This window comes from Spermophilus citellus (genome assembly GCF_964194105.1).
Source record: "Spermophilus citellus genome assembly, chromosome: 8".
Taxonomy (NCBI): Eukaryota; Metazoa; Chordata; class Mammalia; order Rodentia; family Sciuridae; genus Spermophilus; species Spermophilus citellus.
Window position 1 is genome coordinate 17,139,313 of NC_138189.1, and position 16,515 is coordinate 17,155,827.

Here is a 16,515-nt window from a genome sequence, read left to right on the forward strand (position 1 = left end):
CATCATAAACAACTATTGTACTTTAGGATGTGGGGATAATTGGAATTAGAGAAAATTCCTAAAAAAACAAATGAGTTATTAATATTATTCATCCAGTAATATTTATGCTGAAGTACTCTGAGTGCTGGAAGGGATATATGCTTATCAAAATATCAATTATAGTGGTTTATTTTCAATTCAAAGCTCAGTTTCTCATTGTAGTAATGTTTAGACATGTTTTGTTTAATAAGCGTCTGTGGAGAACAAGTTAGTCCACATAAGTACGTTTTCCTGCTAAGTAATATCTATTTCTTAAAATAGTCAAAACTGGCTTTCATCAAGTTGAGGGACTCTTTCTAACATAGATAGACTATGTTTTGCACTTCTGAGGAGTATGGCATCAGTTGGCTCTTTCTTCATTGCTTGAGTTTTATTACAAAGAGCAGCATGATCATCATGTGGAAGGACTTGAACTTGTAAGATCTGGATACAAATCTTGGCACTATTACTACCCAATAGTGTGCTCTTAGGCGAGTTACGTATGAGCAATATGGTGAGGCAGCTTACGGTGGCTTATGAGAGGCTATTGTTAAGTTTCCTGCACTTTAATGAGCTGATTCTTAAACACAGTAATTTAAAAAATTAAACAATATAGATGCATAAATAAAAAATTTAAATTAAAAACTAAGTTAATCCAGGTGTAGTGGTGCATACCTGCAATTCCAGCTACTCAGTAGGCTGAGGCAGGAGGATCTCAAATTCAAGACCAGCCTAGGCAACTTAGTGAGACACTATCTTAAAATAGAAAAGTGCTGGGGATGTAGCTCAGTGGTAGCACACCCTTTCCCTCCTTGGGTTCATTCCAAATAACCCAAACCAAAAGCTACTCCTCATCTTTCTGCAACTCTGCCTTTGGTTCTATCACATTGGTTGTTGGAACCTGGCCATGGCTGCCAATTATACCACAGATATCGGCAAATGCTGAAAGGCAGTGTTTGATTTATTATTTTGTGGTCAGGACCTGAGAAAGCGTTAACATTTGTGATGGTTTAGATGTGAAATGTCCCCCAAAATCTCATTCATGAGACAATGCAGGAAGGTTCAGGGTGAAATGATTAGATGATGAGCTTTGTAACCACTGGTAGGTAACTGTAGGCAGGTAGCATGCGGCTGGAAGAAGTAGGTCACTAGGGGTGTGCCCTTAAGGTTTATATTTTGTCCTGGGTGAGTAGAACTCTCTCTGCTTTCTGATTGCCATGTCCTGAGCTGCTTTCCACTGCCATACTCCTCTGCTTTGATATTCTGTCTCAAACTGGAGCTAGAGGAATGGAGTCAGCTGTCTATAGACTGAGACCTCTGAAACCCTGAGCACTAAATAAACTTTTCCTTCTCTAAAATTGTTCTTGTCAGGTGTTTTGGTCACAGTGGCAAAAAAATTGACTAAAACAAAAGTGCAGATTAAACTTGTGTGGCTGTTGCATTGTGAGTAGCACAAAAACTGAGGAAATATTCTTTCAGTATTTGAAAATTGTTATATGATTTAGTAAAGAAGTGGCTCACACCACTGGTGAACAAGTCAAGTTCTGGTACATCTTCGTTATTTTCCTTTCAGATGAATTTCAAATACCAATGGTTGTATTTTAAGCAAAAATATCAACCAACTGTCATGTATAAACTACATGTTTATTAGTTTGCAACTGCGCAGTGACCACAGATGTAAAAATTAAAAGACCATTCTATGAAAATCAATTGACTACATGGGACTTATAGCAAGGAACATTGCATATTTCATTATTTATAAACTGTGTCTATCCTTTAGTAAGATTGACAGTAAATACATCTACATGTCTATGTGTTTTTTTTAACATATAGCCAGTAGTTAAATATTTACTAGCATACCACTGCTTAAATTCTCTGAGATTAAGTGCCTTCATTTATTAAATCAATTATTCAAAACTGTGAGCACCATACTTGAAAAATTATATTTTCATGTTTGTATCTGTCTCATTCTGGAAAGTATAATACGTTTTAACTAGTCCAGAGTTCTTTGTGTAGATCTTAGTATCCTTCCTTGAGATCAGTGCTCATTTTGCTTTTATTAGAGCTCCCCCTTTTAGCAGCTTCTCCTGTCTCCTCATGGTTCTCACCCACAGATGCTGCTGCTACTACTACTATTACCACCACCACCACCACCACCACCACCACCACTACTACTACTACTACTACTATTTTGTATCCTCCCCCTCCCCTTCCCCTCCTCCTCTTCTTCCTCCTCCTTCTCCTCCTCTATGGATTGAACCCAGAGGTACTCTTCTACTGAACTATATCCCCATCCTTTTCACTTTATTTTGAGACAGAGTCTCTCTGGGTTTCCCAGTCGGGCCTTGAACTTGAGCGCTTCCTGCCTCAGCCTCCCAGGTAGCTGAGATTACTGCCTGTGTCACCATCCTTGGCTCACTCCCATAACTTCTTACCTTGTATGTCGTCCTTTTCTTGGACTGGTGACAATATCTGATCCTGTTGGAACTTTGCATAAAATATGAGTACCGAGATGTTCATTGAGGACCTGATGATGGCTTTTGTTTACTCCAGCCGTAAACTCTTCATTCATATCACATTAGGATGGGATAGTCTAGGCTTATGAAAAGGATTGTGGATAATCAGTAAACAGTCTCATGTGTCTTCCACCTTGTCTCAGGAATGAAACACGGAAGATACCACTGAATACCACTTGTGCTCTTCCTGGTTCCTCATGCCCCATTTTTTCCCTGAGGACAACCCCTAACTTGAGTTTTTCAGTCCCAGGAATTTGCTGTACTTTGGCTTCCTATGTATATGCTCGGAAAATACATAGGTTACTTTATATTTCCTTAGACATAAAAACATGATTAAAATAATGCATATATTCTTTTAAAATAAATGAATAGACTATATTTTAGGTCAGTTTTGGACTCTACCTCACAATTGAGTGAATGCCCTTCCCTGTTTTCTTTAAAGGTAAGGGCCATGACACTGGTTGTTTTGCAATTGCCTCTATGTAAGATCCCCAGGAACCGCAGGCACAATGTAGTTCACCCTGGCATCTCTTGTACTAGGCATAGTGCTTGATACAAAACATACATGGGATTAATGGAAGTACAAATGATGAATTTCAGATACCAATATCATATCAACAGTGAAAATGAGTGACTTCCCACAGATAAGAGACTGGACCATTATAGGCTCCACTGTCAGATAAGAGGAGCACAGGGTGTTCATTAGGTTTCTTTGTTACTGTGACAAAATACCTGAGAAAATCAACCTAAAGGAGGAAAAATTTAGTTTGGTTCATGGTTTCCGAAATTTCAGTCCATATTCCCTTTAGCCTGTTGCTTTGGACATGGAGTGTGTAGAGGAGCATAGGAGTTCACTTCAAGGCATTCAGGAAGCAGAAAGAGAGAGGAAGAAATGGGAGGAGGAGAGGGAGAGAGAGAGAGAGAAAAGAAGGGACTGGGGACAAGACACAGTCCCCAAGGACATGCTCCCAAGGATTTACACCCTTCCACCAGGTCCCACTTACTGCAGTTTCCACCACTTCTCAAATAGTCTGTTCAGCTCTGAATTCATTAGTCCATTGGTGAAGTGAGAGCCCTTACGGTCCAATCACTTCCCAAAGGCTCCATCTCTGAACACCGCTGCACTGGGGACCCTGTCTTTAACACATGAGCCTTTGGGAGAAAGTCCATTTCCAGACCATAATAGATTCAAGTATGAAGGGCCAGACATAAGGTCCCAAGACTATGTGGTGTGCAAGGACAAGGTGTGTCATTCATGGCCGGGAGGAATATTCATGCGGAGGAGACGATGTTTTGGACTCAGACATTCATAAGTTGGATCTACCTTTGTTTACCAGCCAAGAGATCTTCAGATAATGAACCATGAAAGCTGGCTATGCAGAGGTACTAATGCAGTAATTTTTTATTTGCCACTAGTCAGCTTCAGGGATCAAGGACAGCTAAACACATAACCCACTCACACATATTATTTTAAAGGCATATTTTAAAGTTATAAATATGGCACATTGAGCTAATGAGGTGTGTTCTTTCGGTGACAAATATTTACATTCCACATATGCCTCTCCATGTCAAGAGTGTAACTGTTGGATTTTCTTCTTTTTCTCAGGAGGCTGGGATGCAGATGGAAAAGGCCCTTGTGTCTGGGACACATTCACCCATCAGGGAGGAGAGAGAGTTTTCAAGAACCAGACTGGCGATGTAGCTTGTGGCAGCTACACTCTGTGGGAGGAAGATCTGAAATGTATCAAACAGCTTGGATTGACTCATTACCGCTTCTCTCTTTCCTGGTCACGTCTGTTACCTGATGGGACGACAGGTTTCATCAACCAGAAAGGCAAGTGTTTCTTAAAAATAGAAGGTTGCAGCTTTAATTCAAGGTTATTGCTGCAGCCTGGCATAATTAATCCAGTATGCTATTCTGCAGTGTAGTTTTGAAATTGCAAGTTTTCAGAGTGATTATAGGCTAAATTTTTGGAAATGGCTTTGCATGAGCTTTCTCAGTAATATTTTGGTTTTCCTTCACTGTTGAGCTCTTTCTTGGGGGAGGGAGGTTGAAATAAGCGTTTTACTTATGTAAGATGTTATCTGAGTGTTAACCTGAAGGTGAATTTTGAAATTTTATTGTATTGAACTATTTTCAGTTATGTAGCCCTGTGAGAAGTTATGAGAAGCCCTGAAGAACCTACGATGATTCTGAGCATGTTAATTGAAGCTGAATTAGTGGAACTAATTAACCAGCATAGGGATTAGTATCAAGGGCCCGGGAGTCCATTTATTGTTATGAAGTACCAGCTACGTCACTTACTGTGGATACAAGTATCTCTTGGGCACCCCTTAGTGCCTCAGTTTCCCCAAGAGTAGAAAAGTACACTATTACAGTTTGCACTTTATAGAGAGTTGTTGGAAGATTAAATGAAAAAATAGATTGCAAAGTACTTAACACACATAAACATTAAATAAATGTTAGCTTTTATTTTTATTACAACTTGTAATTAAATGAATCATTCCCTGTCTATTGTTTTTTTTTTTTTTTTAGAGAGAGAGAGAGAGAGAGAGAGAGAGAGAGAGAGAGAATATTTAATATTTATTTTTTAGTTCTCGGTGGACACAACATCTTTGTTGGTATGTGGTGCTGAGGATCGAACCCGGGCCGCACGCATGCCAGGCGAGCGCGCTACCGCTTGAGCCACATTCCCAGCCCAAATGTCTATTGTTTATTAGGCATTTCTAGACTCGTTTTTCTCGAATTCTCACCACCAATAAGAAAGGTATAATGATATCTGACAGAGGTGTGTGTCCAATTGACATTTTGGGAAAATGGTAGATTTGAAATCTAAACCTAAGCTCTGGCTAAGCCCCTTCCACCTAACAGGACTGGAAAATAATGACCCAAGGGCCAAATCTGGTTTGCCACCTGTTTTCTTAAATAAAGTTGTATTGGAACAGGGCCATGCCCATTCATCACACATCGTCTATGGTTGCTTTCTCACTCTGATGGCAGGATTGAGTAGTTGTGGCAGAGACCATATGGCCCGCGAAGCCTAAAGTCTTTACTCTCTGGTCCTTTATAGGAAAAGTTTGCCAACCCCTGCATTACAACATATGGCTTCTTAATAATGATCCTTTATTACTACTTCCTCCTGGAAAAGATTTTGCATTGCTCATCGGCTGAGACTGGGAGAACAAGTGAGGGGCCACCAGTGAAAGTTTAACAAGAGTCTCTGAATGCAGGGTAGGAAGGTGGGTGGCTCCAGGGTGAGGGCACCTTGGTGGCCCACACTTCCCACACCTGCGCCTTCACTGATAGCCTGGGACTCTTTATGAGCTAGTTGTGAGATCCCCACACACAACAACCCACGATGACAAATCCTAGGTGGCCGTGAGCACCTGCAGTGCTCATTTTGTGTAAGTAGGCGTGATCTCCTCATGGGACATGGAGCCACCACTTATGGGCCCACATGAAGCTCTGGCCTTTGGGCAGCCTCCCGCAAATAGGGACAGTGCAGGGTAAGCAGGCCCATTGCTTGGTTCTGAAGACACCGGCCCCTGAATGATTGCTGTTGGTTGAATGTGTACTTTCCTGACATCCGTGGTTCATTTTGTTTTTGACTTTGAACAAGTGGTAATTTGTTGTTCCTTTTAAAAGTGAACTCATCATTTTCTGCCTTCTTAATTCAACATCTATATGTTCCCTTTTCTTCGGTACTACCGTACCCCAAGGTCTAAAGAACAAAAAGTAATCTTTGAATTCTCTCATTTTTTGTTTCCAATATCTAATTGGCTGCCAAACAAGGTCCATTCTCCTTGTGCCCACTTATTCTCTCCCCTCCTAACTCCCCCTCTGCCCTGGATTAGATGTTTATCATTTCCACCAAAGGCTTTTTGATAGACCCCAATGGGTCTACCTACTTTCCCTGTTTGTTCTTTGAGTCTTCCTATAAAATACTACTACTGCCATTTTCCTAAAGCTTGGTCTAAGTCATATTAGTCTGGATCATTTCTTTCTGAAAAAAGGCAAAATAAAAAATTTTCAGCCATCTCAAACCTCAATATCCAGTCTCTACTCCTTTCTATATCATATCAAGTTCTATTAGACTTAGTCTTCGCCCACTCCCACAGCTTTGCAAGCTGTTTCCCCTTGCCTGTGTTCCACGTGATTCCCCCACATCATCTCCCTAGCACACAGCCCAATCCTTATCTAACATACTTTGCACTTTTCTGCTTTCTTAGGACTTTGCTGACACTCTTCCTTCTGCCTGGAATGGCCTTTCCCTGACCCCAGCTGCACCCACTGAAGGCCTAGCTTGCTGCTTAGGCCTAAAAGCATAGCACAAATACTTCATCTTTAAAGTCTTCTTCTGTTCCAAGCCACTCTATATATATATATATAAATTTTTTTCTGTTCCCATAGCACTTTGAAAAGCTGTTAAGGTGTTTGTCACACTCTTCATTGTTACCATTTTTATATCCACTGTTTGTTTCTCAGTACCTTGAGTTTATTTCCGTTCATCCAAAGTGTCTACTGTGCATCAGAGACTGTGCTAGGTGCTCACAATGCAGATCTAAGGGAATCCCTTGAGTTGCTTACAGTGTACTGTGCAGATAATTCTGCCCTGCACACTCCTGTAACTTAGTCCAGTGCCTTATAGTGAGGAATTCAATAAATGGTTACTAAATTTAATTGAATTAGGTCAATAGCAATGATAAAAATCACCACTGAAGAATTTTTGCTTTTTATTGAACATGTAGGATGTATAGCTTGCTGTGCCAAACATTGTACTTACTTTGGCAAATTTAATGCTCATAAGTGCCCTCTGAGTAAAGAGCCTCTCAAAACAGAGGGTATAATGTTAACGTGGGTGTAGGCTGAATATAAAACTTCCAAGATGACAAATTTAGTTAGGACTGAGATCAACCTATGTCTGTCTAACATCAAAACTCAGCCTTCAGCTTAGGGTTCATTTACAGGCTCATCAAAGCACTTGGTGCTCTACTTCCCTGTTGGTAAAAGGAAATGGACACTCTGTGTCACTAAGATTCTTTCCACTGATTCTAGGAGTCTGTTTTCCTGTGCCCCCATTTGTATGGTAAACAACAAAATATTCCTACTACCACTTAACTGCTACTAGTACTATTACCTCTAATCATAATCCCCATCAATATGTTATACTGGTCCACAATCCCACAATTCCTTGTGTGAAATTCTAAATTCTAAAAGATTCCAAGGATTTTTCTAAGGCTAAAGTAGTACCACCAGTTGACCTAAAAATGGATGTAAAAAATGTTTTTTCCCATAATCTTATTTTATTCTATTTCATGAGTTTATTTATATATTTTGCTGCAGAAATATTAAGGAATATTGATTCAGCCCCACTTGTGGTGATAATTTAATATTTGATATATGCTCTGTGTTTCTTTTTTAAAATAAAAAATTCTAAACACCTTTCTTTCCAAAATTTTTAGATGAAGGATTATAGACTTCTCCCAATATGTCAACATAGCAAGCTTTTTAGAGCCAAGTTAAGATATACAGAAGTCCATGGGGACACACTGTAGGTCACCAGTCTAAGATCAGGGAATCAGAAAAACTGGGGCAGGAAGGTGGTGGAGGTGTGGCGCTGGACTCCTTGGAGTCACCCAAAGAGCACTGGGAAGTCACGCCAAGCTCATGCGGCCGGCACGTGCCTGCAGAATCAAGCTTTTTGCATTTGGCCCCAGCTTTGGTAAAGCCACAGTTGATTAATATTACAGACTTTTCCCTGAACAAGAGGGCACTGGAGGTGTTTCCAGGAGGCAGAATTTCAATAAGCAGTTGCTCATTCTTGTGCAGTGATCTGTTGAAGCGATTGGAACTGTTTTAACTCAGGAAGGCCATCGTTTGTTTTTTTTTTTTTTTCCATTTGAACATTTTCTCAAAAAACGTGGAAAGAATTAGAAAATCCCTGTCCCTGTCCTTTTCAAGGAATCCTCACCCCCATTGTGTGTGGGTTTGACTACCCAGTTTAAAGCTTGATTATGGGACCTTTGGAACCTTATAAAATTCTATGTCCCCAAACTGGAAGAATATCTTACAAAGTGGAATTGTTACATAGCCTTTCTCTTTCAAATGTCAAGTTTTCAAGGCTTAACAAGAAGAGATTGAGCTGGCAACTCAAATCACATATTTCTGCATTTCTCAACTGTCCAAGCACGTTTTCATATCTGCCTTGAAAGTAAGTTTCAGGTGATTAGTAGGAGACCCAAGTATTGGAATGAAAAAAAAGACAAAAAGGGAATATTTATGCAGAATTTCTTGTTCATGTTAAAATTTAAAATAGAAGAGCACTTCGTGGGAATGATTTAATTAACTAAACAAACATTAACCTCATATTCTATGTTGAACCCTATATTAGGCTGAATAATGATCTCCCTAAACATGTCCTTGTCTTGAATATTAGGAGCTGAGAATATATTAGATTAACTGTAAAAGGAATTCTACAGATTAAATTAAGGATCTCAAGATGACATGACCCTGGGACATCTGTGTGGTCCCATTGTGATCACAGGGGCCCCTTACAAGAGAGAGGAGAGAGGATTAGTGCCAGGGAGAGGAGATAAGAAGACAGAAGCAGAGGACTGAGGGGAAGAATGAGGATGAAGTTGGAAGCATGGGCCCCAAGGAAGAGCATTCAGGGGGCCTCCCATCCTGGAAAAGGCAAGGAAGTGGATTCTCCTCTACAGCCTCCAGAAGGAGTGGCTACATCGTGATTTCAATTGGAATTCTCACCTTCAGAGCTATGAAATGATGAATTTGTGGTGGTTTGGTCCTCTGAAGTTTGTGGTAACTTGTTACAGCAGCAATAGCTAACTAATACAGGCAGTGTGACAAGAGGACCTATTAAAGAAATTAATTGGTAAGAATTGTGTGAGAGGTGTGAACCAAAGTGAGCTATGTGTATTTGACATGTTAGACACAAGATCAAAATGAATTCTTGTTACAGTATTTATAGTTTTGTTGCTGTTGTTGTTGTTTTAATCTGGAAGCATCATCTTTGCAAGATCCAGTCACCTCCTTTTAGAAGGTATTCACACCTTTCTTTGTACTCTATAATTCTGCTCCACTCCCAGACACAGTTGATAGGACAGAGGAAAGCCTTCATCCCCTGTGATATCTGACTCCTGTGACCTTGTTGAAAACACTGAGTTTTCCCCGTAGTATTCCTCTCTCAACCGTGTTTGCAATGCAGACACTGAGGGTCAGAGTTGGTTGGTGGAGGGCACCAGGGCTTTTGCAGATGGTGTGGCCATTTTGAGACCACAGAAAATTGGGCACATGCAGAATATTGGTTCTGAAAGAAGGAGGGCAATGGAGCAAGTGCAAGGAGAGACCATTTCCCCCACTGGACAAGACATAGGATTTCTCAGCTTCTAACTTCAATTCCCTTGATCCCAGCTGTAGTTATTTATTTCTTTACTTTTCTGTTGTTGGGTGCTTGATAACTCCCTGTCATTTCAAATAATACCCAGCATACTTCACCTCCACCACCCAACTGCCCCCAGTACCACCTTGATATTTTAGTTAGTCTGGGCTGGCTTATTTTCTTATATTTAGAGAATTTTAACTCAAATATACTTCATATTTTCAAAGGCCAAACAATCAGAAATGGGTTGAATAAAGCAGAGACTGTGTTATTGGCTATGAAAGGTTACAGAAGTTCTAATTCTCAAAATCACCAACCCTGTCCTAAATATCCAGAAGCAGAGCAGGATCCAAATTACCCCCTAAAGTTTCAAGATCTCTAGATTGGTAATCGATGATCAGTGCAAAATTCATGCTTATTCAGAGAATTAGTTGTCGTCACTGAATTGTATCTGTTTGATAAATAAAGCTTAATGTCTATTGACAATTTGGTCTCATTCACCAAGGTAGTCCTGAGGTGGTTCTGTGGAAATTCCCTTTCACGGATGAGGAAACTTAGGTGTAGGGTTGCTGAATGATTTATCCTGATCCTTTGACTAAATTGTATGAGTGTGGGTCTTGGCCATTAAAAACCCCACTCCACTACCTCATGGAAAAATTTTGTTACAGTATTGAATAAACTGTACTAATCAGAAATAAAGTTGCTCAGATCTGGGATATTAAATATTAATTATTCAATACTCTGTTACTTGAACAATTGATCTATTTTCAATACAACTCATGATTTTTCATGTTGTTTGCATTACATTAATTGACTCCTAAAGGAAAAATAGAAAAGACCTGGTATTGTGATCAGGTCTGTAATAGGCGAATATTAAGCTTAGTGAAACTGTCACATTTTCTGGCTCTGGAACATTAGTAAACATGAAAAGTGTTATATTGTATACAGTCTTTGTAGTGAGACAAATTGGGATTAAATGTTGGTGGTTCCATTTGACAACTGAGACTCTCTGAACATCAGTTTTCTCATAAATTTAATAGTAGTAAAAGTATCCATATCTTGGACTTAGTGCTAGGATAAAGCAAAAACATGACATCTGGTATATATAGCATGAGTTCAGTAAGGGAATGCTAACATTATTTTATGATTAAAGCCATTGAACAGAGTTGACTAAAAAAACTTGCATTAACAATACCAAGATAATTCCATCATATCAGTTTTGATATTCCCATTTACAAATGAGAAAATGTGGGCTCACAGGGGCACAGAGATGGGTTCCTGAAATGCTTCCACCAAGAGAGAAAAGAAAAGCTTTATAAATTTTGGTGAGTGTATTAGTCTTCTATTGCTACTGCTCTGAATGACCAGAAACATGGCTACTTGCATATGTTACCTTAGAGTTCTGTGGGCCAGGCGTCTGACTCAGGTCTCTCCAAGGCTGAAATCCAGATGCCAGCAAGGCGACATTTATTTCTGAAGCCTATGTGGGAGAGTTGGGTCTTAGTTAATTCCTGTGGTTGTAGGTCCTTGGGGACTCTCACCTGAGGCCACCTGCATTTCTGGGCTCAGTGATCTCCTTTCTTCATCTTCTAAGCCAGCAATGGCAGGTTGAATCCCTCTCCAGCTACCACCCTCTCTTCTCTTGTTGGTTCATATCTCTGACTGACTTCTATTCCTAGGATTCATGTGGTTATGTGGGGTCCTCCTGAACAAGCTAGAGACATCTTCCCATCTTAAGGTCCTTACCTTAGTCACATTAGCAAAGTCTCTTTTTGCTACATAAGATAATATATTCATTCACTCTGTGGTTTAGGGCACAGGCATCTTTGGGAGGAGAAGGAGTTATTCTGCTTACTCAGTGAGAAATAGCATAGAAATGCATCTCCCAAATATGCAGTTGTGATACATGATTCACACAATGTTCCAGTTTGCTAAATAATGAGTTATTGTTAATAATATCACTTAGGCAGAGAGCCAGCATGAGACTGTGCATAACGTGGCTTCTGGTGACCTTGCTAACCTCTCCCCCACTCTCATTTCTGGTGGGCTGTACATTCACCTTATACTGAACTTACTGCCTGAAAGAGTCATACTCTTCTAAGAGAATGAAAAATGATGAACAGACAAAATAGCTATAATTCTATATGAAAATAAAACTCTGACCTATGTAAGAAACACCAGAAGCGAAATCACATCTCTGAAGCCATCAGCCCAGAATAGTCAGGACTTGGTCAGCAGCTTGTGTGTTTGTCCCACCATCACCGCCCTGCTTCCCACTCAGTCCCAATCAGAGGAAGCCAAATACCTTCCCCAAACCAACCACATGGGACACCCTGCTTCTATTTAGCCTTCCTCCTGCTTCCTTGTGCCAGTAACCAGTAACCTGAAGACTTCTCCTTTAAAAACAAACAAAACACCAAACTCTATACAGCTTTTCTTCTTTTCTTTTCATTCTTCTCTTCCCTGCCACTTCTTCTTCTTTTTGTACTGGGAATTGAATCCAAGACTCTTAACGACTGAGCCGCATCCCCAATCCTTTTTAAATTTTTTACTTAGAGACAGGGTCTCACTGAGTTGCTTAGTGCCTTGCTAAGTTTGCGGAGGCTAGTTTTGAACTCGAGATCCTCCTGCCTCAGCCCCAAGCTGCTGAGATTGCAGGTGCACTATTGAACCAGGCTGTGTTTTTTCTTTTTTGTTGGCTTTTGAGTCCCTCCAATTGCAGGTGATGTTTGCTGACTCCCCAGCTATAGAAAACTAAATATCCTACTTTTCTCATTTGGGTGTTTTATTTCTATATCTCCTTTGGTCTTTGGCACATTCCTTTCCCCCTTTTCTCTTCCTGGATCTCTTCTGTGGGTGATTTATAGTCACCTTTTTAGTATTGGCTTGGTTGTCACTAATAACAATAACAATAAAAATTATTTCTAGAATAATAGCTCACCTGTACTAGGTCCTTACCAGATGCTAAGAACTGTTCTAAGCATGTTCAATTTATCCACTCATGCAACTGTCATCATAATTCATTGAAATAGGTTTCTATTATTAACTATACTTCACAGAGAGGTAAGATAATTCAGAGAGATCAAGTAACTTGCCCAATGTCACAGAGCTACCAGGTGAAGGAGTTAGGACAGCATTTAGTTAGCCTGGCACTATTGTTCACTCTGGAGAGTCATTATGCACATTAAGTTTTCAAATGCTCCAAGTGTAGCCTGGGTACCCTTTACCACATTTTAAATTAAGGCTCTATATTTTATCTTTACTAGTAGTACCGTGTTGCATTGGTTTATAAGTTTATCTCTAGTCCCTCCTGATAAGTTTCCTGAGGAGGAGGATGGTGTTTACCTTGTTCATGTTTATATGTCCAGCATATAATAATTTCTCCATCAGATTATAGTTAAACATTTAACAAATGAATGACTGGATTGATGACGCAATGCCAAAGTCTGAATTAATTTTTTTTTTTAAATTGGAGGATCCTAAGCTATCGGGGGCCGGGAGAGGGAACCAGTCTTTTAGGCAAACTTTTAACATACACAATTCTGTGCATGATTTTGTATCTCTGTTCAGTCAACAACCTCTTCAAACAGCACAGCTGCTGTCTTCTAAGGTTCATTTTCCTCCATACTCTTACACGCAAAACCACGTGTAGCACTGACATCTATCTGTACTGGAAAATCTCCTCCCAGGTGAGGGTCATCATGAGGCTGGACCAATATCTTCCTGACTGTGGGTCCTGAGGCAGAGCCTCTTCAACTTAATAAAGTCCTTCTGAACTTGGCAACAGTCCTGAAAGCGTTCTCCCACACAAGCTGTCCGGGGAGGATCAGCTGAAACCCAGTCTGGCTATGTATTTCCATGCACCCTGTCAGAAATTTAGAGCAAACCCTAGCCAGGTCCTCACAATGTCCTGAGCCTCTGACTCTGCTTGGAACGTTCATTCTGGGGAGAGATGCTGTTCAGGCTCAGTAGTTTTTCTTTCTTAGACTCGTGAAGCTAATAGGTCTGGAAAAGCATTAAATCAGCCATCTGAATCAATCCTTTACTTTCTATCCAATACTTCCGATATTCATTCATTCCACAAACATTTATTACCTACTAAATTTCTGGTACTATCCCAGGATTTGGGAATCCAGAGCTGAATTACAAAGTCAAGATTCCTGCTGTCCTGGGGCTTCTATTCTAGTGGGTTTAATAGGTAAAGTTTGACATACAAAGAATCAAATCGAACAATTTCAGTAAGTGTGACAATAACACAATCTTGGATGAGAGTGACTTGCCCAAATGTATCTAGTTTCAGAATAAGTGTCTTTCCATGATGTCACCCCATCACATTCCCACTCCCCCATCAGCCAGTCTTTTCTGGGATTTCCACGTTTTCTTCTAGCTTCTCAATGATTATACTGTGGGAAGTAATAAACCTCATTGAATAAGAAATCCTCTTGATCCTTTCTCGCTTAAAATTTATAGCCAACATGCTAAAAACAATTTCTCACTTCTTCTTCTTTTTTTCCTCCTCTCTCTTAGGAATTGACTACTACAACAAGATCATTGACGATTTGTTGACAAATGGGGTTACACCCATAGTGACCATCTACCACTTTGATCTGCCTCAGGCTTTAGAAGACCAAGGAGGTTGGCTGTCAGAGGCAATCATTGAAGCCTTTGACAGATATGCTCAGTTTTGCTTCAAGACCTTTGGGGATCGAGTCAAGCATTGGATCACCATAAATGAGCCTAACACTCTTGCTGTGCTGGCATATGACATGGGCAGTTTTGCTCCTGGTATACCTCACTTTGGGCCTGCAGGTTATCAGGCAGCTCATAATTTGATTAAGGCTCATGCCAGAGCCTGGCACAGCTATGATTCCTTATTCCGAAAAGAGCAGAAGGGTAAGGTGTCTCTATCATTGTTTTATGTCTGGTTGGAACCCGGAGATCCCAACTCAGTGGCTGACCAGGAGGCTGTTAAAAGAGCATCTGCTTTTGCATTAGATTTCTTTGCTAAACCTATATTCATTGATGGTGATTATCCTGATCTTGTCAAGTCCCACATTGCATCCATGAGTAAAAAGCAAGGGTTTCCATCATCGAAGCTTCCAGAATTTACCGAGGAAGAGAAGAAAATGATCAAAGGCACTGCTGATTTCTTTGCTGTGCAATACTATACAACTCGGCTCATCAAGCACCCAGAGGTTAAGAAAGAAGAACAAGAAAAACTGGACTTTTGGCAGGATTTGCAAGTTGATAGTTTTCCAGATCCATCTTGGGAAGGTGTTAACTGGGTCTATGTGGTGCCGTGGGGAATACGTAAATCACTGAAATACATTAAGGTAAATGCATTATTTGTTTCTGTCTGTGTGTACCCAAATATGTGAGGATGGCAATCAGGCATGTGTATGAGTGTATATGGAACTAAAAGTGGGTGATTTCAGTTAATATGATGTCCATTTGTTGTCCTGGGAAGAACAGATTGAGGAGTGAGCTGGTGAGGGTTAAGCAGCTAGTAATGGGCTTAAAACCTGCAGTCAACTTCAGAATTTGTTGTTAAAGTCAGCAATGGTTGTAGCAGTAGCTTGCATGCATTTGTCCAGCTGGTGTCACAACAGTGATTATTAAAAGGGCATTTTAAGGAAAGATAGGGCTGGAGCCTTTCTGAGTCTCCATTCCACTGGATGACATCCAGGTGGCTGAAATTAAAATTTCAAGTTATCAGTTTCGAGGACCCCTCCTGTGGGGAGCAGGGAATGTGGCTACCAGGGGGACTAAGGGGTTAAGGAGCAGTGACAATCAGCAGATGCTGATGGGAAGAAAGATATTTCTGTCTTCTCATTATAATAAGAGTCATTTGACTGTCTTCATGGACATTTGCACAGTTTTGCTTTTCCATTGTTAGTCATAAAAGGTCAGCATGTGGAAAATTAAGTTAATAGGGTCAGTGCAATTTGATGAAAACTAGTTTTGGGGTTGTAGCTTCAAGAAGATTGAGGGTAATGCACCTGATTTTATGAGCTTTTTTTTTTTTTTTTTAAACATCTGTTTGGAATAAAACTTCTGCTCTCTTGTTCTAGGATACGTATAATAACCCTGTAATTTACATCACTGAGAATGGGTTTCCCCAGCGTGACCCCCCATCTCTTGATGACACTCAGCGTTGGGAGTATTTCAGACAGACATTTCAGGAAATGTTCAAAGGTACCATTTGAAATGATGAAAGATCAATTGTGCAAACTTAATATAATTTTCCCATGTGCTTATTTGCATTCAGCAAAGACCAATGATTTTGAAAGCTGAAATTCATGTAAATCAGTACAAAGCCATGTAATTAGGAGAGGAGAGAAAAAGTATTTAGGAAAGAGGAAGGTGGGGTTTGGTCTTCCGTCAACCTCCTGAAATTGAATCAAGTAAAATGTCACTGTCTTCTGAATTTTGTGGCTCCTGGGTGAGGGTGACAAGAATAAAAGGAGTGGTGACTGGTGGGAAAGAACATTAATTATTACAAAAAGATTAGCACTACCGACTACAACACACTTTTTTATTGCATATTTTAATATCCTAACTACCAAGAAATGAATGGACAG

General features: G+C 40.1%; 1 protein-coding gene across 2 annotated transcripts in view; it reads left to right on the forward strand.

Moving 5' to 3' along the window:
• LOC308654915 (cytosolic beta-glucosidase) overlaps nucleotides 1–16,515 on the forward strand; it is a gene marked incomplete at both ends in the record, with an annotated part of 124,275 nt that overhangs the window by 39,438 nt on the left and 68,322 nt on the right. Inside the window, 3 exons of one of the 2 annotated variants that reach the window (XM_081304662.1) lie at nucleotides 4,141–4,368; nucleotides 14,462–15,267; nucleotides 16,006–16,129. In XM_081304662.1, the coding sequence (XP_081160788.1) occupies nucleotides 4,141–4,368; nucleotides 14,462–15,267; nucleotides 16,006–16,129 (1,158 nt within the window). The remainder of the gene's footprint in view (nucleotides 1–4,140; nucleotides 4,369–14,461; nucleotides 15,268–16,005; nucleotides 16,130–16,515) is intronic. The other variant, XM_081304663.1, reaches the window with a different exon arrangement.